We start from the raw sequence: 27857 nt of genomic DNA, 5'->3' as shown, positions 1-27857 counted from the left end.
AGTTGCAGTGGACAGAATTTAAACTTTTTATTATACCTGCTTTAAGATTAGAAACTATATAAGATGTAAAAGTTCTGCTGCTGGCTCTAAATTAAGAGAAAGAATCTGAACATCCAAAAAAGCCAGAAAGGGATTTAAAACATTACAATCAACGCTAAGAAAACTGAACAAAAAGCTGAAATGCAATATGATATCATGCAATTCACATTATTTCTGTCATTACAAGTTTTTTTGAAATTTTTTCTTGAATTAATAGTGGAGGCTGAATTTGAATTTTAAAACTATTTATAAAAGAAATATAAGGTTAAAATATTGGTTCGGGCAGGAATTCATGTAAGTTCAATCCAGCAGCACCTGCATAATGAGTATATATCTCCCAGTTGATACAATATTCCGAAACTTGCATTCCCAATCATGATTTCCCTGACACAGTTGCAGCTAATAAGGAAGATTTCAAAATTTTACTGAAGCCATCACGAGTCAGTTAGCAATTTTAATTTGAATATATATTGGCTACACGATCGAAGCCTCGTGAAGAGCAGAATCGGCTTACCCTTTCGAAACACCTGAGATCACGCTCGATTGTTGTGGTGTTCAGGTTATTCAGTGTTTTGTAGACTTTTTCTTTTGTTCCTTTTTTTGTTTTTGCCATGGCGTTGTCAGTTTTTTTTCGACTCACGAGTTTTTTTTATATCCCTTTAGTATTTTCTACCTCTCTTTTATCTAGGTTGTAAATAATCAATATGCGCTACATTACGGAAGTAAATTTTTTTTACACTACGAATTCATAAAACAGTAAATTAGAAATAAAATAAAACAAACAAACAAACAAACAAAAACAAGCAAAAACATGCACAAACAATCAAGCAACTATCAATATTATAAAAAAATGGACTAAAAAAGATAACCTAAAAAACGAATGAAACAAAAGTTCAAAGTATAACTTGATTTTGTTGTACAATATTGTAAAACTGATTTACGAAAAGAGCATAGTGATATTTATCTTAAACTACAACTAAGATTTCATTAGATAATTAAAGCTCTTTTTATAATTTCAATAGTTATAGTAATTTGCAAATTTTGATACTTAGTGTACTGTAACATCTCAAACGAACAAAACTCTATTTACAGGTAATCCCGGGAAACCTTTGATTGCACTGCATACCGATCAAATCGTTGATTTGGGATATTACAGAACAGATCGTCTTCATACATGTACTAGCGATGTTGGTGTACCATCGAAACAGTTGATTATCGAGTTGGTTTATTCCAACGGAAGTGAATACCAAATTAATATTGAGTCTCGATACCTAGAAAGTGGAAACTGTCAAAATAGTGAAACATTAAAATTTGGTATCTCATTCACGTCTGAAATGAATGGTGGTAAAGTGAGATGTAGCATCAATGGGAGTGATGCCAATGCAACTAAGAGTGAAAGTGATCTGGCATTGATTCCACGTAAGATGTTGTCCTAAACTTTTTTGATTAAATTAAATGTTGTTATGCATGCCCCACCTAAGAGAGTATAGGGCATATGCATTCTTTTTTTGTATTCTGTGCGTCTTTCCGTTCGCCTGTTAATGTTTATATCACAGTAGTTCATTATAAAAAGCTGGTAAATACAACTTGAAACTTCTGAGCAAGATATCAACGTTCATCAAACATTGAAACACGTGCTTATTAGGTGTTTCTATGTGAGATTTTTAAGTTATATTAGCAATGTTGAATTCATTTTTTTAACAACAAATATGGTGAGCACTGTTAATACTAACATACACTTTGTACTAATTCGGAAATTTGTTTTTTATATTGTCATGCTGGTTGTATATATTAAGGTAATTTTTCATTTATCAAGACTCAAATTTCCGATATTGTTTCCAATTTTGAAATTAAAAGCAAAGCAAACTTAACAGTAAGAGTATGTTTTTATGTTCATAATAAAATAAAATACATTAATACCAGAGGAGTTAATCATGTGTGAAGTACTGGACCGATTAACTCACATACTGGATAAATATCTGAAAGACTTTTATGTTAAGTTTGCGAGTCAGCGGTCCAGTTAACATATCAATAACCTCTAGAAAAATGTATTTTATCCGGATAATTTCAACCAAATCATTTGGTTTTTTTGGTTTTTGTTTTTTGTTTCGTCTTTCTTGGAAATATTTCCGTTCAAGGTTATAACAGTATCACAGTAAAATCGTTAAAGTGTTTTTTTAAGTTACGAAATTGTTTTTTTGCAACATGTTTTATCGAGATGTAAACCTTTTTTGAGAGCATACAGTATCGTTTTTCCTGTTGGTCCGTTTGTCCGAAGGTTGCCGAATGATAACTTAAGTATCCCTTGCTTGAGGGAAATGAAACTTATATAGGTGGAAGATATAAAAAAGAGAATGAAGCTTATTTATTTTTGGGTAAAAAATCCAAAGGTCAAGGTCACAATAAAAACAGAGAAAAATTAACAAGGATTTCCTCGCTTGATTCGAATGAAACCTCTACAGATGGAAGATGGGAGTAGAAGAGCCCTATTGATATTTTGTTTAGTGGGTCAACGGTAAAGTTTACTGATAACAGTCTTATTAAAGCTGTCACTTGGAGTAAAACATATAAGCTAAAAGTCCATATTGTCATAGATATAAGGTATGTTTTTTATGCCCCCGCCGTAGGCAACGGAGACATTATGTGTTACCCTTGATCGTCCGTCGGTCCCATTTTCGCACTCTAACTTAAGTTTGCCTCATGCAAAATTAATGAAATTCGTACACAACGATAAGAACCCAAAACTCGCAGACAGAGTTCAAATTTGGGCAGTGAGTCACTTACCGTTCTAGAACTTGGAACATTACTATTTTTTTCGTTTCCGCACTCTAACTTACGTTTGTTTCATTCAAATTTTATGAAACTCATATAGAATGTTAACAACCACAACACACAGACTGAGTTCGAATTTAGGTAGTAAGTCATTCACCGTTCTAGAGTTATGCTCCTTTTTTAACTTGGAAAATTGCAAACCTTGAGCGGGGGCATTCTTCTTTATTTTAAAAAGATATTTTGTAATATTTTAATGCTTGCTTTGCTGTCATGTCATTATTTGACACAATAAATTCTCCATTTTGCAGAAATGTAACCTTAAGTTTTTTTTTTAGAAAATATGATAAATTTTGCAAGATTGCAAACTGAAAATATTGGTTTTTTTTCAAATGTTTCTCAATTGAACCCTTTAAGTTCATGCAACTTTTTTGTCCTTTTCTTTGAATATATGTGGGATTTTATTTTTTCGATTTAACTGTGATATATGCATGCATATCAGGATACGCTAACGCTGTCGACGCTCTCAGTTTCATCCTTTTTGAAGTCCTACGATTTCCTCAGTTTGTTTGTTACTTATGATATTTGAACATCATTAAACTACTGTTACGCAACAGTTGCCTTAATTTAACTATGATTTCGTAATGCACTCACAAACACAAAATAATGTCAGACTCTGCATAAAAACTGATCTTGTACTATGCTGAAGGGACCACAGTGTGATCATTTTCGGAGGGCCTCCCTGGAACAATATTCAAAATGTGGAAACATTGTTTGTTATCTTAAGCATAATAAAATTAAGAATGGACATGGGGAATGTGTCAAAAAGACAACAACCCGACCAATGAGTAGAAACCAGCCCAAGGCCACCAATGGGTCTTCAACACAGCGAGAAAATCCGTTCCCGGAGGCGGGCTTCAGCTGGCCCCTTAACAAAAATGTGTACTAGTTCAGTGAAAATGGACGTTACCTATTCTGACATCTGACTCGGACTTCTTTTAAACTTAGTTTTACTGTGCGTATTGCTATGTGTTTGTTTATTCTACATTGGCTAGAGGTATAGGGGGAGGGTTGAGATCTCACAAAACATGTTAAACCCCGCCGCATTTTTGCGCCTGTCCCGAGTCAGGAGCCTCTGGCCTTTGTTAGTCTTGTATGTTTTTTAATTTTAGTTCATTTATATGTTTTGGAATTTAGTGTGACGTCCATTTTCACTGAACAAGTACACAATTTTATTTAGGGGCCAGCTGAGGACCACCTCCGGGTGCGGGATTTTCTCGCTGCGTTGAAGACCCATTGGTGACCTTCGGCTGTTGTCTGCTCTTTGATCGGGTTGTTGTCTCTTTGACATATTCCCCATTTCCATTCTCAATTTTATGTCAATTCATAAATTTTGAATCGGAAACGGCAGTATAGAGAAAAACATCACATGATGCTTAAATGACTTAGTTTTTGTTGTTGAAAAGTTTTGCACACACTTTTAATTTGAAAAGAAAGAACTAAAATAACTTTTTACAACGTGGTCATCTCAAATTTTCTCATTCAGACTGTGAATATTTATATATATGCATTGTGGTAAGAATGTGAACTATAAACTTCAAAATTATAATAATGGACTTTTAAACAGTTAATAAATCATTTAACATTTAATAAGATTTATTCAAACGATATTTTCCTTATTGAATGAAAACCCTAAAAAAATCAAAATTGTACTTGTAAGGAAGGACCATAAAACCTGAACAGGGGATGTCAAAAAAATTGAATTTGGACTTACACCGTATTTTGTAATCATCGACATTGTGTTCAAATGTCAAACTATTTAGTCAAGTTTTACTTTAATTACCCGGAAACCAATGAAATACTGAGGGGCCACAACTCTTGAACAATAAATGTCAAAACCTTTAAATATGAATTTGGGCGTATGACATTTGCGCCGATTTTATAAATTTTTCAATCTTTCATTTGCGCCGATTTGGTTGTTTCATTTGCGCCGATTCAATAATTTCAAGTTCCATTTGCTCCTTTTTGCATTTTAGTGCTTTTTTTATGGCGTAAAGATGTTTTATTGTCCTTTGATATTTTAAAGGCTGTAAATAGATTTTATATCATTTGATATTTTATTGCTATACTCAGTTATTTTAGTTGATGTAAACAGGGTGCTTTTAACCTTAAAATTCACATGTTTTGCTCGGAATCCTACTTCCACCTCCTCATTGTGGACAGGGGGCAACAGTTATATGCAATGTTTTAATTGATAATTCATCACATATGTCTAACTGGCTAGCGGAAGAGGTTTATAATGATAAATAAAAATAGTTTTCACCTGTAATTTACCTGTAAAACAATCGGCGCAAATGAAATAAATAATTGGCTCAAGTGACATGCAGATCGGCGCAAATGCTAAACGCCGATGTATTTGACCTTTATTTTATGATGAATGTTTTGTGTTTAATCTATAAAATATTTTATTAATGGTTACGTTATTATAATTATCATACAACCGACAAAAATCGTAATGTTTAGGTAAGTAAGGGCATTACTGCCAAGCGGTAAATGTCAAAACATCCAACATCAAACTTGACCTGTATTTTATGGTCCTAACCAATGTGTTAAAACTACGTAAGAAATGATCAAGCGGTACTAAAAAAAATCATCCGGATCTAAAACTTGTGACAGATTGACTACAACAAAAATTGACAGACAAGTGCATAACTATATATACTTTTTTAGGGACGGGGTATAATGATACAAACCAACATAAGTAAACGATTAGTCACCTATCCATTTTGTCATCTAGTGACATTTATTCGTATTATATTGTACGAGTTCCTGCAATAAATAAAGTTGAAATGGCGGACTTATTGAGTTTTATCTTTTCTTTTTTCATTTTTAAGAAATTTAATTAATGTTGGCAGAATTGTTAACAAGAGCTCATACGCTAAAAACTGGAATAAATTATAGTCTGTGCACTCAATTTGCACTGACAAATTTTCAATTTGTACGGTGACTGTCAATCGAAAGGTCAAGTTTATCAATATGTATATAGTTTTCGTTTTATACGATATTCCTGAGCTTATGTTTCCTTTCTTGATTTCTATAATAGAGGTCCATTTTCATTGAACGAGTACACATTTTTGTTTAGGGGCCAGCTGAAGCCCGCCTCCGGGTGCGGGATTTTCTCGCTTTGTTGAAGACCCATTTGTGGACTTAGGCTGTTTTCTGCTCTTTGGTCGGGTTGTTGTCTCATATTCCTCATTTCCATTCTCAATTTTATTATATAATCATAATAATAAATGGAAAAATTGAAGTCATACTTTTGATGCTTTTGTATTTTACTTTTGAATAACCGTTCTTCAAAATATGTGTAAAGATATGCTCCATTTAATGATACTAAAATTCCTTTTTTTCTTTATTTTTAATTGTTTCGTCGCCGAACATGTATTTGCCATAAATAAATTGACGAGTATCGCTAGTGATGCGATTCAAACAACGACCTGAATTGACCACCCTTTTGTGCTGTTCGTTTTTCTCAGTCTAGTGTTTTTATTGGCATCGTCTCCAACCTTTTGGATTGAATTAAAACATTCTTTGTTTTCCTATCTTTATCTAATATAGACATCAAGATATTATTACAGTCAATTTATGGCAGCCGGAGCAAAAAAAAAATAGTTGGAACAAACCAACACTCCCTGTTGCAGTATTTTGTTGTCTGATGACCTAATATAAAATTGTTATAGTCATTGTACATGTTTTTATTTATCGTTTAAGCGTATGAAAAAACAAAAAAGTTCATTGTCACCCAGTGTTAAGGTGTGATGAAAAACAAATTATTACTATAAGAAGTCGTTTGCAGTGAATATAAGTGTTTTCGTGCAGTAAGTATAGTTGTTTACTAACGTTAAACGTTCTAAATTGCACCTTATAAGGTATTGAAAAAATGACTTCGGTTGTGTAATTCCAGGCGATATATGCTCTTGTGGTCAGCATTTTGATACTATAGGTCACCCCCAGCGCTGCTATGCCTTTGTGAGATGTGAAAACATTGATGATACTGTCTATCCTTCTGGAATATCATGTCCATCGGAAAAATGTAGAAATAGCATAACTGGAGAATGTTCAACAAATTGCTCACAGGCAGTATGTGGCGAAACTGTTCCTTCAGGTAAATCCTTTTGTTAACTTATAAGATCTGTGGCTATCACAAAAATAGAAAGCTAGAGATTCAAAGAAACATGTGCAATGATATACATATAAGTACTATGTCAACGTGGTGAGTTGTCTAATGCGTTAATAAAAAATGTTTTAACTTGGGCTTATATATGTTATATGCATTTGTAAAGTAGCTGAACTTTCAGACAATTTATACAATGCCTAACCTTGACAGGCATTATATAAGATGACTAAAAATATCTAGTCATTTTGTAAAATGACTGACATTTTGGAATAAATTCAACAAATTGCCTGTTCAGTTTCAGGAAATTTGTTATAATAAAGGATAATCATCATTAAGATGCATATGACGAAAATCACAAATATCTTGAAAAACAAATAACACGGGGTTCGGTAAAATTGAGTTTATTCTTAAAAACCAGATGGGAAATTCTTTTTAGTGAAACTACGTTAAGTATGTACACACTTTTTAATTCAGAAATTAATTTTATGATCTTTTTGTCTTGGTGGCATAATAACAAATTGTTCTAACAGTAGAACAAAGTTTACAAACGAATTTTTAGAAAATCTAGATTTAAAACAGAAGTGTGTAATATGGACCACTGAAAAAGAGGCATGTTTTTTATTGACCTATTGTTATTTGTTTGCATTGAGTAGAAATTATTTTATACATATTTAAGACGAGAACAAATTGATAATAAATCAAAGAGGTAAGTTCTGCTATGGATTTACAATAAACTCATCATAGATACCAGGATTGAAATTTCGTACGTCAGACGCGCGTTTCATGAATATTGACTGCCACTTGAAATCAAGGTATGTTGGATGGGGACAGAAAAACTTGCCTCCAATTTATACATCCTGTACAGTAAAACAGATTCCCATTTATAAGTAGCATGGGTTTCACCATGCAAAACCGTGTTTCTTTGATGCAAATATGTGATTATCTTTATCTTTACTGCTTGAAGGGAATTCTTTGGTCTTTATAATCGGATGAATTAATGCAAACGTAATTAACCATTGTTAAAATCTCGAAAATTGAGCAAGAAGAGACAAATAAAGGTGTATCGACAGGATAAGCGTCTCCAGCTAAGGAGGCACCAACTTACATGCGTAAACCTGCTTCAGTATATTGAATGCTCCGACGAGCAAAAACCGGATCATGCTAATGTGACTTTGAATCAGTTGGAAACAATTGAAATGATAATATTCATATTTTGGAACCAATGTTGATGGTCGAACGTTATGTGTCTTGTTAGAAAAAGTATTGACTAACCTCAATGTGCGATTGTCCAGGTTTCACCAAAAGTGGTTGTAGCCCTCCAAACATTACCGGTATATATGAAATAAAAAATAGTTGTCGAGGTCGGTGCATGTGGGAATTTTTAAGAATCTAGTAGAATTTATTGCCTTTTATTCAAACTCTTAAAATTCCAGCTTTAGTAATTATCATAGATGAAACTGCTCTAGACTGTTGTTTGATACTTTTACTTTCTCAGTTTTTTTAATATTTCATTCTATAGAATAATTTCAGGCATTTTGTAAAATGCCTTTCAATTTTCTCAGGTATTTTCTAAATGCCTAAAAAAGTCAGTCAATATATAAAACGCGTGACTCCTAATGCCTAAAGTTGTCAGGCATTTTACAAAATGTCTAAATTTAGAAAATGGCTGTAACATATATATATATATATATATATATATGCTTCGTTTCTGACCATTACACAAAATACACCAATTTTGTTTGAACTATAAGTGTAAACTAATAAACATAAGTGGAAATATGAAACATTAAATTATATTATAGAAGTCGTTGCATACATTTGTACACTAAAAAAAGTTTTATACGGCATTTAGACAACAATGTTTGTTTTATTAGAATTTTGCTACTTATTGCTACCCTTGATAGATAGTGGGCAATATGGATCATTAATTTAATTAATTAAATTAATCATTTTAAAGAAAAAAACGACTTTTAGATTTTGCAGATTAATTCAGATTTGTTTTATTCTTATTATTTTTACAATTGTTGTTATAAATGCAATCTAACAGGGAAAAGGCTCAGATGTAGGGGTCACAGATAAGGGATTTGTGTAAGAAATATTACATAAAAGAGTAAAAACTAAAATAAGCTGCGAAAATTCAAAACTACGAAATTCAAAGCGTAAACCATATTGGCCGTTTTGTCTTAACGATGAATAAAATGTACAACTACTTTGAAACGCTTTATTCGTACTAGAAGAACACTAGTTTTTCATAAAACGGCGGTTCGATGTTTAAAAACAATGGTTTTATTTGAAAAAGGCTGTAGTTTTTATTAAAGTAATCACTTTCGAAAGAAATCACGAAATGCAAAATATTATATGTTCTCAAAGATGCTTAATTGTGCGCTGGTTTTGAACCTTTAGATTGCCATCCTGCTTGTGGACGAATTTGTACATGTGAAACTAGTTTTAGGGTTAATAAAGTATTTTTTGTTCTTTTGTTTGTTTGTTTGTTTCTGTAAACTAGTTTGAAACTACTGCAAAATCTGTATGTTTATATGTTTATCCAAAAACTTAAACCGGCAACATCAATCAGCAAACACTGATTTCAACGACAGTCTGATCATTGGATTTACCATTATATATTTTTTCATATTACTTAGTTTATTTCACAGACAACAGAATCCATCTTGATCTTTCAACCAGGGTTGATCGAAGAGATTCGCCTCAATATTTTATATTTTTTTCTAATACATTAACTTGTGGGTTTCAAGCCTTCAAAAATTATATTAATGTAATTTAATAATGAACAGGTTATTATAATTTGGTAACTCGGGTACAAAAAAAAACGTCACTTGTGGTGACATTATGATGTCATAAACATGTTGAAATTGGACGTTTTGACAAAAAAAAACTCATTCCGTCCCATAGTTTATGGATAAGATAAATTTGAGAAGATATTATAGTTATTACTCACATTTACATCTTTTTTAAATATATTTTGTAACAAAAGTTTGTTTTTGTAAAGTCTTGGCTTATATTTAAATATACACGACAAAATCTCAAAATAAAGCTTTTTTGATAGTTTTGGAGTTTTTAACTAAATTCTAGAAGTTTGAAGCCCTGTTGCGAATATGTCAGACGTAATTCAAAAATACAAATACATACATCTGGCAAAATGATGACGAATAAACGCTTGAAGAATGTTATTTTATAAATTCATAACATTTTTGATTTTGTTTTTGAATGAGCCAAAAAGAGGCCTTATCTTACATACATGTATACTATCTCCTTTTGTACACTCTGTTATGATATATTTTTATCCATTTGATATGCGAGTTTATATTTTCATTTTACTCATCTCTAAGATGCCTTTGAATTTCGAATTATCGTAATGTTCTCGGATTTGTTTTTGCGAAGATTATGACAATCACCCTCTCCCCCATGTTTTTAGAAACAATATTTGTTGGTTATCAATCAAAGGTCTTACATGTACCAAATTCACAAACAAATGCAAGGCTATTTAAAATATATATATATATATATGAGGACAACAAGCAGAGACGTAAGGTGCGGATGTTTTTATTATTTTCTTTTTCGCAAAATGGTATGATTTTATTCTGCTTATCTGCCTCGATCCGCTCTTAGTTTACATTTAGAAAATACAGTTTTCAAACGGTTAAACATTCTAAATACAGTAATTATCACAAATAACATTCATCTTCAAGCATTACCAACGCCAAATATCGTAGGTGTTATTTCAAATTTAAAGAATTTGTTCATGCTACTTACAAATGTATTTCTAGTAATAGAAAAATTTCTTCTCAAATCTCTGCAAAACATTATTTTTAAAATCAGTATCCCGAAAGGTTATCAATTTAACACAGAGAGACTCATAATCTAATATCTTGAATTGTTCTAATAAGGCTAATGCATATTAAAAAAATTATTAAAAAAATATGTTGAAATCTAGATAATTAATAAAGATTGAGTTATACCATACTTTTGAAGCTGTCACCGTTTGGTTTAACTGTATAGTAGACGAGAAAAAACTCTAGGTTATCATACCTTGAATATTATAAGCCGTAAATAATGTTTTGAAATATAAAAAAAAATCGAATGTTGGAGTTATATAAGAGATTTACGGAAAGTCTCGTTACCGTCTGTTTACACCAACTTCGACAGGAAAAATGAAGGGAATCGTCTCAAAATAAAAATAAGATTGTACTAAATAATTAGCATTTCAAGGTAAAAGTTGCAAATAACTTTTAGAATAAAACAATAAATTGTTATATACAGTTTCACAAGTATTATTTCCCTCCTTTTAGCTCATTGGGTCAAAGGTATATGTGAGCTATTGCCATGGTCACTTGGCATCCGTCGTTGTCCGTTGTATTTTCAGGCTTACAAAAGTATTTGAACCAAACTTAGTGTATGTGTCATTAAATAAAATGTCAAATTTTTAGTACACCACTGCAAACATTTGTATTTTACTATCAGTCCCCGAGGGTATCATCAGCTCAGTAGTCAGTACTTCGGTCTTGACATGATTAATAACAAATCTTTCTAAATTTGTCCGTTTATAAATCTTGAAATTATAAAGAAACTAAGGTTTCAACTCCCTTAGGCAAAGTTGGCCTTAGTAGGGTTTGGCTATCATTTTAGGTCATTTTTTATTATAAAGCTCTTCAACTGTTTCGGTTTTATACATTCTTGGGTTTCAAATATTCGGCTTTGAGCGTTCCTGGTGAAGGTAAATCCAGAAAAACGCTTCGGACGCATTAAATCTATAAGTTGTTGTTTTAATTTTTTAATGAAAGACGTAGTTGTAAGTGTTTAAATGAAAAATTGTAGTATTTATGAGTCTTTAAATCAATTATAAACACGATTAACATCCATTTATATGAGATTAAAACATATTTATGTAAGTTTTTATACGTGATTTATGTGCGTACATGCAGTGTCATATAATAGTTTAAGTAACAGGATAAGGAGAATGGTTTAAAATAGTAACATTTTTTTCAAATTTTGCAATTTCGACAATTTTTTTGAAATAACACATATAGGAATCCTCTTTTGCTGGTTCAAAATTATATCTGACAACCCTATCCAATTTTCAAAATGGCCATCACAGCCTTTGAGCGGTCAACTTCTCGTTTAAAACTACTTAATGTAAGTTTGAAACTAGATGGTAGAAATGTTTCTGGAATGATCCTCCGCAAAAACTGCAAATGATTATTCCGACATATTTATAAACGAGGCTACCATAATCTAAAATTGGTTGACATATTTTCGTCAAAAACTGATAGGTCCATTCAAACCAAACTTGATAGTAATTCCTCTAGGTTGCCATTTTCCCAAATTGTGTCCAATGGCCCATGAAGGTTGTCAGAATTGCCACACAGCCTCTAAGAATAATTGATTGGCACAAATTTTTAAAAAATTGTTTATCAGCATTGATTATCTGTTCCCGCTTCTCCCCCCTCCTCCTGGTTAACTAAACTTCCCTTTATTTTAGTATCTGTGGAACAGGAAATATTTCAATCAGGAAACTGGATTTTTTTTATTTGTACACTATGGCATTATAGCAGAAAAACATTCAAAAGTAAAATTACAAATATACTGAGCTCCGAGGAAAATTCTAAACGGAAAGTCCCTAAGTGAATGGCAAATTCAAAAGCTCAAACACATCAAACGAATGAATAACAACTGTCATATTCCTGACTTGGTACAGGCATTTTCTTATGTAGAAAATGGTGGATTAAACCTGGTTTTATAGCTAGCTAAACCTCTCACTTGTATGACAGTCGCATAAAATTCCATAATATTGACATCGATGTGTGAACAAAAAAACGAACCGACATAATAGGTAAAAATACTTATCTGGTTTCATATATTATGTCTTTGAGCTTGACGATACATCAGATTGAAATGTGCTGTTAATAAAACTGTGAATCCAAATTTTGCTGCTTATTACCGGTGGAGCAATAGACTGGTTTTATTTGCACAAAAATACTTTAGGAATAAAGTGCGCCGTAAAATTCACATTTCAGACGACCCCTTTCATTTTACCAGTCAAAGTCGGTGTCAACAGTCGGTACCGAGACTTTCCGTAAATCTCTATTAAGCCCTACCTTCATGTAGCCCTATTTTTCTTCTTTTTTGACTGCAGAAACGTAATTCAAGTAAAAGCGCTTTTTCTTATAAAACAGAAACCTGGAGAAGACATACGAGAAATGCACTCGGCGTTAGTTTGGCTTTTCTTTGTGCAGTTCTTGTTCTGTTTCTAGCTTTTAGTATATATGCTTTCATTTGAGGATTCTTACGAGGAACAACATAAACAGTTAGAATATTACTAAACCTCTACATTGTATTAATGACAAATCATGTTAATTTTCAGGATTCTGTACAACCCCTGTGCCTATGTTACCAACTGTTGCACCTTCTCAGCGTAAGTATACAAGTTTTCTGTTGTTTAAATTTTTCTTATCAATATTTATATCCTTCATTAGAAACGTTTCTCCCAAAACAGGAAATATGATAGTCCTAGGGTCTATACGGTTTACAATTAATCATTACCGAAAGCAATAATAGGTATATTGAGATAATATGCAAATCGTGGTAATTTTTTTTGAATACGGGTTTAAAAAGCAGGTTTACACCTGATTGTATACAGTTATTTTAATCTTCCAAATGTAATGATGTTGTCTAGATTAGACACAATTACACTTGATATCGCTATCGGATATCCTGAAGACGAAGAATTCCAGAAGTTAATTGTGAACATAAAACATCTAAAGTAATCAAAAGAGAGGCTGAAGATACTAAATGAACATTCAAATTCATAAGTCGAGCCATGGCAAAATGACCAAATGACCTACAACAGTATACAAAACACAATATAGAAAAACAACGATTGAGAAACACGAACCCAACTAAAAACCACTGTGGCATCAAATGTCAAAAATTACATGCGGAATTTTGATTTTTTAATAAAATACACATACATTTGTAATTGTATGCATATGAAATGTACAGACAAAAATATCAGCATATCAAATACAAAACTACTGGACCAAAAATATATACAGTTATATTTTACTAGAAGTAACACAACTATGTTTCTTTTGATGAAATAAAAATAAAGAGGTGATCAATATGTTTTATTTCGAGAGAGACTATGCAAGTGTTCACATATTCTTGCAGATGTCCAAGGAAAGTGATAGTATGTTTAGAACTGTTGTTTTGTTAACAAACAAAAAAAGCTTAAAAATATATTACTGTTACAGATATCCAGTGTTCCGGAAATTCTACACTACAGTATTCAGGGAACGTTCAAATAGTTTGTGTTTTAAATCAAACAGCGTTTTCGTCAATAAATGTGACATTTGAGACCACAACACAATCAAATCTTATTGCGCAGATAGCAAGCAATAGAACTGTAAAAATGGTTGACACGAGTGGAAAAATTGATGTTCGAATATCTAGCAAAATTGTAACAGTAGAACTTCTGAATGCATCATGCATCGATAGCGGTCTTTATGTGGTTGCAGTGGATTTAGAGAGCGAAATAGCTATTGCACAAGGCCAATTAATCATTCAAAGTATGTCTGAATTTAAATTTATGATACAAAGACAATGCAATAAAATGCATGCTTTTTTTTACATTTTAGAAAAAAATTTATAAGTTATTGTTATACGATAACGAACGTAACATTTGTTATCTTTGCAATAGATAAGGCATTAAATTATATTATTATATGACTATAAAAATTCATTTTTCTCATTGGCTAAAAATGTAGGGAATCCTCTTTGATAAAATGTTGTATTCACCGCGGGAAAAGTAACGAGAGGTTAAAATAAGATTTGGAACTGCTATCGTGTACCTATAAATATTGATTTCCAAAAAACGTCAATAACGTAGGCTTATTACGTCATGCTCATTCTCATTTTTCTTCTTCTTTATTTCGCTGTTATCTTTTAAACAAATCTTATTTAATATTTCAACTTATAAAAGTTTGGTAACTGCCAAAGCAGATAATATATTTTGTATAAAAGGAGCAGTTTATATCTTTAGCAAATACTTGAAATTGGAAATGGATAAAAAAAAGTAATATAATAAACTAATTGTTGACTTTTGAAATCAGTTAGTACAATGATTTATCAACCCCATAGATAAGACGTTCACCCTTGGCCGTTGGCCTCGGTGAATATCATATCTCTGGGGTTGATAAATCATTGTATCAACCTCATCAAAAGTCAATAATTATATAATATTGTATTATATGACGTGAATTGTAGCAGGCGGATATCTGCTTTGCAAGTTTGTATACCAAATATTTATAGTTCAGAAAGAAGAAGTCATATAATGATGACAGGGTGTCATAAGAGTTTCTGAAAATTGTTACTTCACATTGTTTCAATTTGTAATTGAAAGTTACATTTTAGAATATATCATATAATCATTTCATAAATTTATAAGCCTCAATACCTCTAAATAGTTGTATCTAAGTTTGTTGGCACGAAGTATTTCTGTATAAGAAAGTTCTGCAAACTTTGATACTGTAAAGTTATTCATTCCCGGTTCCTTCAAATATTGTACTGTCGAATGTTTGAGTAATAGATCGATGCTCTTATCAGATCAACATCTATCTTTCCCAAAACCTCTTTAAATAGGATATATTGTAATGCATTTTCTAAATCTTATGTATTTCCCAAACCATGCTTTATGTAACATAAAATTGAGAGAATGGAAACGGGGAATGTGTCAAAGAGACAACAACCCGACCAAAGAGCAGAAAACAACCCAAGGCCACCAATGGGCCTTCAACACAGCGAGAATATTTGTTTCGTATCTAAACATTGACTAGCTCAATTACATACTCATTCAGAAATTGAAAATGAGGGTCGGTTGAAAACAAAACTTTACGACAAAAGAGATGATTTCAGCTTCCAAATTGTGAACTTTCCATTTCTATGTAGCATCATTCCAGCAGCGCCTGCATACGGAGTATATATCTCCCAGTTCATGATTTCCTTGATAGAGGGTTTCTGCTCACAAGGAAGCTACTAAACCAAGAGTTCCATGTGGTGAAGATGAAATCATCCCTTCGTAAATTTACGGACGCCATCACAAGTTGGTTGGCCGTTATGGAATATCCGTTGTTTCACAGATGATAGCAGATATGTTCAAAATGTCATAACTACAATCCCGTCCCCTTTTTCCCGAATGTGACCTATCGAATTAAACATATCACCGGTTTTGTACTAAGATGAGCAACTCGAGGGGTGCCATATGTGGAGCAGGATCTGCTTACCCTTCTGGAGCATCTGAAATCACCCCAGTTTTTGGTGGGATTGGTGTTGCTCAGTCTTTAGTTTTCTATGTTGTGTTTTGTGTACTGTTGTTTGTTTGTTTGTCTTTTTTCTTTTTAGCCATGGCGTTGTCAGTTTACTTTCGAGTTTGAATGTCCCTTTGGTATCTTTCATCTCTCGTTTATCATATTCTGCACTAAACAAGGAAAATAGGTTAACAGGGGGAATCTGAATTACATGGTTCCAGTTAACTTTTAATGAATATGAAATAGACGGATTTACTACCATTGATTCCTTAGATAGAAAACAGTTCTTATCAGTTTTTTTTTAAATATATTTTCCTAGAGCATCACCAAAGAGACAAAATTGGAAAAATACGTAAGTGATGCTGACATTTTATACAGCAAATGCTATTATAAATTAAGTTCCGACTGTCTTTTTAAATAACCTCATTACTAACCTTTTTGCATTCTTTTGGTGTGATCCGGTTTTTTTATATAGGTATCTGTTCGTTATATTGTTTATTAAATGAATCACCAAAATACTTGGGATAATATTGAAGTCAAATTCGGAAGAATATATGGCAGGATACTAAACCACTAACAGGAGGGATTGTGCTTGATTTTCAAATGATGAAGATATAATCTTTCGATCAGTTTAATTGAGGGTCTGGAGCTGGCATGTCAGTAACTGCTAGTAGTCCTTTGTTAATTTATGTTGATCATTGTCATTTTGCCTAGTTTCTTGTTACCTATTCTAACATTGGACTCGGACTTTTTACTGTGCTTATTGCTGTGTGTTTGTTTGTTCCATATCGGCTAGAGCTGTGGGGGAGGGTTGAAGTCTCACAAAATATGTTTAAGCGACCGTCTCAAGTCAGTTACCTCTAGCCTTTGATAGTATTTAGCGTGGCGTCCATTTCCCTGAATTAGTATAAATTATTGTTTAGTGGCTAGCTGAAGCACGCCTCCGTATGTGGTATTTTCTCGATGCGTTGATGAAACAATGGTGCCGATGGCTGTTTTTAACTCTTTGGTCGGGTTGTTGACTCTTTTACACATTCCCCGTTTCCATTCTTAATTCTATTTGAATGAATGTTCTTATGCAACTTTGTTTGTGTAAATTATATTTGATCAAAACTTATTTGAAATTGTATAAAATTTATTTTCAAAAATAAACAGACTTGGCAATAGGGTTACTACATGTAAGTCAATAACAGTCTTTATAAAACTTATACTTCTAAAGCTGATTTATACACTTTTGCCTGGGGCGTTTCTAGGATACTTGAAAAAAGGGGTCGTAGAATCAAATCTTTCGCGGAGCTAAAAAACATAAAATAATTGTGAAATGCCATATTCTATTTTTTGGGTTTTTTTTTTAAATGTGGGGGGGTGGGGGGGGGGGGGCGTACGCCCATTACGCCCTCACCTGGACCCGCCCCTGTTTGCAGATATTAAATGTAAAAAATCCCTTATGGCACAAAATTTAAATGAACCGATTGGTACGCTGCAAAAATGTCCTTGCAAGAAAAGTTTAACCAAAAATATTTTTTTCTTCACAGTTTTGATAGAATAGCGTGTTTTATCCATAGATAACATGAATATTTTAAGGAGTTATCTTATGAAACATTCAGTGTTTGCTGATTTGACCATGCAAAAAAACAAATTTATTCTGACATTAATCAATTCGTCTTCCTTTGACCACAAACAAATCAATGACTCACGAAATGGCATCTTAAAAAATTTTCAAAATTCACTTCTAAACGTTGTGATTGCATATAATCTTTGTATGAAAGCATAAGAGCTTATTTTGTGTAAACGTAGCTATACGAAAAAAAGTAGATATTTTTGTTTACTTAATATAAAAATAAGAAGATGTATGAATGCCAATGAGACAACTCTCCACCAGAGACCAAAAGACGTAGAAGTTAACAACTATAGGTCACCGTACGGCCTTTAACAATGAGCAAAACCCATAGCGCATCGTAAGCTTTGAAAGGCCCGAAATGACAAATGTAAAAGAGTTCAAACAAGCAAACTGAAACGACATTACTTTGATCTGATCTGCATCTAAGATATATAGATTGTGCTTTATCTTTTGATTTTTATTTAATAACATTTATCAGAAAAGCATAATAATAAATTAAAAACTTATCAAATTTTCATTTTAGCAAAACCAGATAAACCAATACTTCAAGTACCTTTCCATACAGTTGAAAATAAAAATACAACAATCACCTGCACAGGGAATACTGGAAATCCTGCAGGGTCGCTTCAAATATTAATCAAAAGACTAAATGTCAGTGACACCATTACACTTAACATCAGTAGTGATTCTGTACAAGTGATTCAAAAACCTGAAATCTGCAGCCATGAGGAAACAGTTACAATAGATGAAATGCTCACACCTGATTGGAATTTAACAACTATTAAATGTAAAGCTGTCAATCAGGAGACAATAACTGAAGAAGATGATGGTATTTACTACACATCGGAAGAATCACAGATTGTATTAATTGAAGGTAGATGTTTTCAATTTGTTTCATCTAAACTTTTTTTTTAAATGCGACTTTATGTTAAACAGGGTTCAGATAGCTTTGATAATGCTTTTATCTGGTGTATTTCAACTGCAAATGTGTCCGGGAACGCTATTGGACAACTGTAGTGATATGTTTTAAAAAAACGAGCACTAGGACGTTATTTGAGGCATTGATAATATTAACTGATAATTATCATATGGTAAGGTACTTTACACAACAATTATTTTATAACAATGAGCTCAAGTAAAATAAACAGACAATTTCATATGATGTGTCGATAATTTTGAGTGTCCGCAACGTTATTTTTGTGCAGCAATACATTGATAACGGCAACAGTTTTATTCCAGTTGTCTTTGCTTTTTGGTTGACATCAACTATCATTGATATGTTTATTTTTCTGTAAATTTACTGTTTTTAAAATGTTTAGTTTTTCGAAAACTAAGGTTTTTCTGACACAGGGTATATAGATTACCGTAGCTTTTTTGGCACAACTTTTAAGAATTTTCAGTTCATAATGCTCTTCAACTTCGTATTTGATTTAGTCTCCCACCTGATTTGATTAGAACGTCTCCGGTGAATCTTATGTAGACGAAATGTGTATAAATTATAAGCCTAGTGTCGTTATTACCACTGCATGTTCCGGTGTCATTGCTGGTTGAAGTTTCGTCCCCGGGAGTATCACAAGTCCCGTATTCAGCTCATTTGTGTTGACATGCAATATCTTGATAACGGCAACAGTTTTATTCCAGTTGTCTTTGCTTTTTTGTTGACATCAAATATCATTGAAATGTTCATTTTCTGCAAATTTACTGTTTAGAAATAATTATTTTTTTCAAAACGCTTAGTCTAAAATTGAAAATGGAAACGGGGAATGTGTCAAAGAGACAACAACCCGACCAAAGAGCAGAAAACAGCTCAAGGCCACCAATGGATCTTCAACACAGCGAGAAAATTTCGCACCCGGAGGCGGGCTTTAGCTGGCCCCTCAACAAAATTGTATACTCAGAGAAAATGGACGTCACACTAGTAAACTCCGAAACATATAAATGAACCAAAATCTGTATATATTGCCTTATCCTTAATCCGTACAATTTTTAAAATTTTGAATTTTAATGCTTTTCAACGTCGTATTTGAAAGACCAAATTGACCTGATTCGGGCGTCATTGATGAATCTTTTGTAGGACGAAACTCGCGTCAGGCGTACACGGTTATAAGCCAGGTATCTATGATGATTTTTTTCAGACGTTTAAATATTTTTACAACATTTTTTCAAGACAAACATTATGGAGTTCAAATACAGAAATCGTTTTAGAACATACAAAATTAATAATGGCCTAAAGATGACATTCAAAATTGCCTGTTTGAACTTTGTCATAGTTATTTTAACCTTATAACAACGAGGAGATGTTGTTTAATTGCCAACCAATCATGTATAAGATACAATTTAAATATTTTGTCTTGATCAAGTGATAAAATGTTACCTTAAATATCGATGTCTTTCACATTTCAGAAAACTACTGCTCAACCGGCGAAGAATATAAATATCATCCAAAGAGCTGTTATCATTTCGTACGTTGTTTGACTAATGATATGGTCTCAAACAAATGTGCACATCCTCTGTGCTTTTTCAATGCCACGGTCACATGCTCCAATTGTAACGAAGTGCCTTGTCCAGAACCATGAAATAACGTTAAATGTGATCAATTACTCTTGAGTTTTTAATTTCCATGTACAGGTTAACTGAGCTAACGACAGAATTTATGACATTTAAGGGATTATGTCGTCTGTATCTTTGTTTTATTGTTTAGATTGTTGAATATATTCCCCTTGTGATTATACATCTATATTTTATATTGTAACTTAAAAAATAAAAGTAATCTGCGTATGGTGTCTTTTTTTTTTCCATTGTAATTTGCATTAGTTTTGTTCTGTTCTAAGATTTCAAGCACGTACGAAATATCAATAAACATAACCTTTTCAATAAACTGAAAAAAAGTAGTATGGAGGTGGCATGTTAGAGAAATTAGATGTGCTTTGTTAATATACAACAAAGAGCAATTGTCTTGCTTTAAAAATTTAAAAAAACATTAAGTTTTTTCTAAATCTAAAAAGAAATAAAAATAACATAAACATAAACTTGTCTTTATAACACCAACATTTTAAGAAGGATTTTTCTTTTATAAAAGTCGCTGAAAACATTAAACTTGAAATCAATAATGTTAAGTAAACGTAATTTCCTAAATTTATTCATTAAAGAATTAAGGGGTGCACAAATTAGGTCAGATATACAAATGAAGTGTAAAACATATAACATATTTTGCGAGCCTAGAAAAACCAAAGCCAACAAGGATACAAAAAGGAGATGTTTAATGATTGCCAATGAAACAATTATCAACCAGAGTCCAAATTAAGTGGATTTTAGCAAGTATAGGTCACCCTACTGTCTTCAACAATGAGTAAATCCTATACCGAATAGTGAGCTAAAAGGCTCCTACTTGACACAAGACACCAAAATAACGTAGAAGTTAACAGTTATAGGTCACCAAATTAGTTTATTATGAAAACCATTTCTGCCCTTAATTTGAGCAAGGTAAACTATGACGACAGTAGTTTACCGATATTGAAATCTCGCAAATTAATTAAGAGGTGGCAAATCAATTCAAAAGAACAAGCAACAACTGAGGGATACCTAGCAATGCCATGGCAGAAAATCGAAAAACGATCAAAAGACAAACAACAGTATACAAGGTTTGTATTGGTTTTGGTTTTTCTAATATTTTCGCCGCGATCATCACTGAAGAGACATTAATCGTCAAATTGCGAATTTGTTGCGGTAAACTTAGCGTAGTTAATTTTATTAGCCCTACCAAATGTTGATATCCTTGTCATAAGTCAGAAATTTCGTCAGATATACTCTTTTGTACTACCAGTGTGGTTTTCTTTTTATGTTTGGAAAGATTGGTCCTATTGTACTTATAAACTGGTTTTTATCGTTGATGGGGTCTCAGTGGCGGATCCAGAAATTTTCATAAGTGGGGGCCCACTGACTGCCTAAGAGGGGGCCCGTTCCAGTCATGCTTCAGTGATTCCCTATATTATAAACCAAATTATTCCTACAAAAGGGGGGGCCGGGCCCCCTGCCCCCCCCCCCTAAATCCGCCTCTGCATCTGATATTCGCCCAGGCTGAATTTCTTTTATACCTATTTTTCTAAAAAAAGCCTCATACTGTTTTTGTTAAAATTCAATTTCAAAATTTAAAAGATTGACGCCGACCATTGTTATTCACCTGAACGTAATCGAATCCGTTTTTTAATTCATCTGTAAGTTCAAACCCGGTGATAAGTCTAATTAGGTAGGTCACATTTTGGGAAAAGAAGGATGGGATTGTGGTTACGACGATTGGAACATATCCGTTGTCATCTGTGAAACAGATATTCCGTTACGGTCAACCAACTCATGATGGCGTCCGTTAAATTTTCGAAGGGATGATTTCAATTTCACCTCTTGGAACTCTTGGTATACGTTGTTGGCTCACTGGCTCACACGACCCTGTTCCGATAAGGCTTTCACTATGACACGTGCTTTAAGAGAGATAACTCAGTTTATTTTGCGACTGCTTCTTCCCAAAATGTAACCAATCCATCGCACATTCGGATAGATTGACACATTTATAGTTATTGAAGGGAGATGGAACATTTTGAGGGTTATTTTTTCCTATGAATTCATGAAAAACAAGCAATTGCACAATATCTTTACGAATCACATGCTTTAAATTGTATATGAAATACTTTCAGAAAATGTATATTACATCAGCCTTTTTTTATTGTGACGTTATAAGGAATATTTCCCATAGTGTTGCAAACATAGGCAGATTTTAGGAACATTATTTAAATTAAACACAAACTTCGTCCACAAAGGTTTAAACCAATGAATAGATAAATACAAAATACACTTTTGTGCGATTATATTGTTAGTTGACGATTGTGCACTATTATTTTTAAGCATTTGAAAGTCAAGAGGTCAAGATTGTACACAATGTCGGCATTTACTGAATTTACAGCCATTTATCCCTAAACGGGGGGAAACTTTACACCAAAAATTGTAATGTTTTATTCAAGAACAATATTTCAACTTTTGAATTTGAAATATGACACAGTATGAAGTACATTTAATTTTCAAGTCAAAATGGCCTCTCAGCGTACCTTCTCGCAAGTATATCAGATGTGACTAGCCGCGAGATTTCAAAGCCAGCACAACTTTAACAATCAGAACGACTGGTTAGTGCACAGTGTCTGTTCAGTTTAACGTTATAACATAAACACTCTCCCTTCTCCTGGTTCCCGAATATGTAAATACGAAGCATCCGAATTGTGGCTCACATGAGTAGCACCAGGTATAGTATAACGCAGAGGGAGCCGAACTACAAAACCAGTAGCAAATCCTTTGTTTGAGCTTTATAGTCAGACCAAAGGGCAAGACTTTCACTATAATTAAAATATAAGTAAACACTTAGTACGTACTCTGAAACCATGTACTTGAACAGTAGACATATATTCGGTCATTTATCTGATACAACAATAAATGTAAAAGTTTAAGAACAAATCGATCATATACCATATGAATAAAAGTAAGGCGAAACATATCAAAGGGATATTTAAGCTCATAACTCGAAAAGGAACTAACAATGCTATGGTAATAAACAAACAAAAAACCACATACAGACAAACGATAAAATTGAGAATGGAAATGGGGAATGTGTCAAAGAGACAACAACCCGACCATAGAGCAGACAAATCTACAAATCACAACATAGAAAACTAAAATCTGAACAACACAAACCCTACCAATGATCGCGGTGATCGCTGGTGCTCCGGAAGGGTATGCAGATCCTGCTCCACATGTGGCATCCGTCGTGTCCCTCATTAAAGTACAAATTTGGTGATAAGTCTAATTTGGTAGGTCACATTTGAGGAAAAGAGGATGGAATTGTGGTTACAACAACTGGAACGTATCCGTCGTCATCTGTGAAACATATAAATCATAACGGTCAACCAACTCGTGATGGCGTCCGTAAAATTTTCGAAGGGATGACTTCACATTCACCACTTGGAACTCTAGGTTTAACAGTTTCCATGTAAACAACAACCCTCAATAAAATAAATCAGGCTAGAAAATGCAAGCTCTGGAATATTGCATAAACTGGAGATATATCAACAACAATGATCACATTAACCGGATTTTTAAAACAAAATAACATTAGTGTCGTTATTTGTAAACTGCAGTCAGAATGACCGTAGGTGCCAATTGTACGTTCTGTATAAAACAAGTACAAGAAAGTGTCTGAATGTTACTGACAACTGAGTACCCCGTAAAATTGTTATTTAGGTCAACGAAACAGCTGGACCCAAAATCGGAGGGAATAGTGTACAAAACAATGTACCCAGAAAAATTACAATATATACATTCGAATATCGTTGTCTATTATATTGTTTGATATGTAAAATTGTAATTCAGGTGACCGATTTGTATTTACTTGCACTTAGGATTAAACAATGAAAGTATTTAGATTATATCACGAGTTTACAATTTTCATGTAGACGTCTACATGGCGTAATCCGATTTTGTGATAGGACCGAGATAAACTAATTTTAACAATCAAAGTATGTTCCACAGTTTTAAGTATCTCATATCAGATATATATTAACTAAGTAAAGAATACGTATCTCAAATTCAAACAAATTCTGAATTAAGATGAGAACGGATTAATTACTAGTCTAAAGATACAATCCGGGTATGGAATTACACTTCACGAATCACAACAACGTGACAATTCTCTATGGTTTAATCTAGAATAACCAAAAACAGAATTTGAAGTTATGCAGGTCAAGTGAGAAAACGACAAAATTGAGGCTCGTGTGACCAAATTACAGTTATATACATGAACTATGGGGAATAATATTCATAGATTCGCAATAGTCATGCATAAATATGTTTTAACACTGTACATATAAAAATAAGTATCACACTCACACTATTATGTACCTATACTATTTCATAAAACCGCAGATGAGATTAGTATGCCCCGGTTAACAACACTCTTCAAATAAGGGGTTGTAAAGCCTAGTAACAAAGCAAAATCCTTCTAGCAAATGGGATTTGTATACCGTAGTAAAAATAAGCAACACACTGCATACAAAGGGGATTATGATGCCCCTGTACATTGAAAATAAATATTTATGTTAGTTTACGAAGGGATTAGTATTACCATGTAACACAGCATAAAAAATATTAGTATGCCATTGTTAAATTAAAAGGGACACTATTCAGCTAACAGATACACATAAGCAAATGTGTTGATAAGAAGCACTAAACTTCCTCGATATAAAGGATAGTTGGCCTTGTTTAATGATTTTATGAATATGCATATATAGTCTAGTCTGTCTACGGCAAATATTGCATAAATCTAAACAAATTGCAACAGAAATGGTTTCAACGGTTTTATAATACCAAAGCATGACACAATCATATATGAAAAGTCTAGAAAAATCGTACGATCGGAAATCACCATTTTGGGCTAAAAACATTGATTTTAACCAAAAATCGATGAAAATTGTGAAAAAATTTTGAAAATCGAAATTATGGCACTATGTTAGCCAATCAAATGTCAAAAACGAATTCAGATGACTAAAACAACTACAAAGAACATTTCCGATGTAAAATTTACAATCCAGAGTTAGAATTTATTGGTAAATTTATCCCTTTTAATGATAAAATCACAAAAAAAATGCAAAAAAATCCCATATATTTGAGATTTATATATGGCTGTTTTCAAACGTTTTATTTTGAAGGCAGCTTTGAAGGACAACATTAAACACAATTATTTACAATTATTTACGAAGTGAAAAAAGAAAGCAAACGGTTGTTTTAAGGAAAATCTATTTATCTATCAACGAAATTAGTCCAAAATTACCCCCCCCCCCCCCCCCTAAAATGTATTAATGTTAGATTTGTTATAACATTCATTTAATAAATGGCCTAAACTGTTCAATAATTGATTACCACATGCTGGGGAACAGTCTATTCCGTGTTTACGACAGGAGCATCGTTTTGTGTCACAGTTCAATTTGCAATTACATCTGATTACCCTAAGAAGCTTTTCGGGAGCCGGTGGTAGTATTGCTCTAATTGGAAGCAATTTATTGTCCTCAACATGCCAACACCAGTCCTTTGGATCTAATTTATCACCTTTCCCAATCCAAACTTGGGTTTGATGATAAACTCTCATGCAATGTAGCTTAGCAGCGTCAGATTTTGGTGGGAGAGTGTGCACCTGTACATATATATTTCCAACGCAAACTTTGGAGGCGAATATTCTGTAGCGCAGCATATCTAATGTTTCAACATCTTGTAACCCTCCATATAATGCAACACAGATTTGTTCTCCTGCTTTATGAAGGCTCTCGACATTAGACTCCTGGCAAAAGACAGCTGCCTGATCTTGTAATTTAATGTTAGTACTAATTTTCTTGAAAACCGTGCCTTTGCCTTGACCAAAAATTCGAGATGTTGTGTCGCATCTGCTAAAGGCGTGAATGAATGGCAAAATATTGCAAACAAGTGGTCCAATTTTTCTCCTTGTCTCTGTTATGTCCCAAATCTTTATTTTGTGAGTGTTTCGCTTGGCTTCTGATTTGAAGTAAATCTTGTTTATAGTATCTTTTGAATGATAACAGAGCAGTATGAGTAGGTCAGTGTCCTCTCCTTCATGTATGACGGTAGTTGTATGTTGTGCCGACTTTTCTATTGATGTAAGCACAATCTTTAGATCGGCATCGTCTTCTGCATGGATAACTTGAACATGTCCGTCCTTAAGTTTTTCTCCAAGGGTATTGATAAAGTGCTGTTTATTTTCTGAATTTGAAAGAAATTCGTCTTTTTTTGTTTTAATTGGTGTGTCATTGTTAAAATTGATTTTTGGAGATATGATTCCTTTAGTACGTCTGAATTGAGTTACATCTTTTGTAGTTGGAACTGATGGATATCCGTCAAACACAACAGTTGCATCTTTATAGTGATTGCTAACATAATTGACGTAAGTCATACATATGGTGTCAACTGTAGCTCCTTTTGTCCATGGTAAACGGTGTATAAGAGAACCACCATCAAGTACAAAGTGGGTTTCTGTTGGTGCTTTTGGTTTAAGTTCAATCAAATTCCACATATATTCGGCAAGGGTTAATTGTTGTGGTTCTCTTGGAAGGCTCGTGGTTTCAAATATTGATGAAGGAACTCCGCATAATTCAAATTGAAATAATTAATATGTGTAACATGATCGAGAACTCCAACGGCCAAAATGTGGTCTTCAAGTTTTGATGCAAACAAAGGTTATCGTTCCCGTTCGGAAGTTGTTCCAGTTGTAATTGGTTGAGTTCAGTTCTATCAGTTATAAAGTAATGGTATTAGTTCAAAAATTAGCTACCAAATCAAAAGTTAGAAGCCGAATCTGTATATAAGTCAATGTCACTAACTAACGAAATATATTCATCGTAATAGAAAGAAATTATGTCTGGCCATTTAAGCCTTCACAAAACATGAGTAGGCCATCGCTACAGCATTTGGATACTTCTATATAGTAGTGGAGATCATAAACTTTGTTAGATAATTGAATGAAACGGATGATCTATCAGGGCAAATAATTCTGGCGGGAAAACGAAAAGTCCTAATATATGCAATTATTACTTTTGGTGACAGAAAATAGGAAGATATTCTGTTCTAGCCATTTAAGACATGACGCCACACTATAAATGTAAGTGTTATAAGTACCATTGTTTGATTGAATAGAAAGAAGTCATCTGAAATTCTTGTTCATCCCAAAAATATATTCATATGGTTAATCTACTTTCAAAATGTGTTAGTTTATTATGAAGTAAACGTGTACTTCTGACTTCATCTAGTACAATTTATCATTTTAGAATATATGTTGTTTAATTTGACTTAGGTTCATGATGCTTCTCCCAACCAAGCGACGCAAAACAGTTAA

General features: G+C 33.0%; 1 protein-coding gene across 1 annotated transcript; it reads left to right on the top strand.

Annotated features, from left to right (window-relative positions):
• The first annotated feature begins 1137 nt into the window (after positions 1–1137).
• Positions 1138–20701, top strand: LOC127738494 (uncharacterized). The gene is made up of 6 exons (XM_052249780.1): positions 1138–1458; positions 6770–6970; positions 13362–13412; positions 14251–14565; positions 18447–18797; positions 20327–20701. Exons 1-6 carry the CDS (start codon positions 1374–1376, stop codon positions 20497–20499), a joined length of 1176 nt encoding a protein of 391 aa, XP_052105740.1. The 5' UTR covers positions 1138–1373; the 3' UTR covers positions 20500–20701.
• The last annotated feature ends 7156 nt before the right edge of the window (positions 20702–27857 follow it).

The sequence above is a fragment of the Mytilus californianus genome, unplaced genomic scaffold (assembly GCF_021869535.1).
Source record: "Mytilus californianus isolate M0D057914Y unplaced genomic scaffold, xbMytCali1.0.p SCAF_4, whole genome shotgun sequence".
Lineage (NCBI taxonomy): Eukaryota > Metazoa > Mollusca > Bivalvia > Mytilida > Mytilidae > Mytilus > Mytilus californianus.
This window is presented reverse-complemented; position numbering and strand designations above follow the sequence as displayed.

What these genes read in the sequence shown, in the direction of transcription:
- LOC127738494 (XM_052249780.1), top strand. Translation starts at nt 1,374, where the DNA reads ATGAATGGTGGTAAAGTGAGATGTAGCATCAATGGGAGTGATGCCAAT. An exon ending in TGGCGAAACTGTTCCTTCAG is followed by an intron (nt 6,971 to 13,361) that starts GTAAATCCTTTT and finishes GTTAATTTTCAG; the next exon opens with GATTCTGTACAACCCCTGTG. An exon ending in ACAGATTGTATTAATTGAAG is followed by an intron (nt 18,798 to 20,326) that starts GTAGATGTTTTC and finishes TTCACATTTCAG; the next exon opens with AAAACTACTGCTCAACCGGC.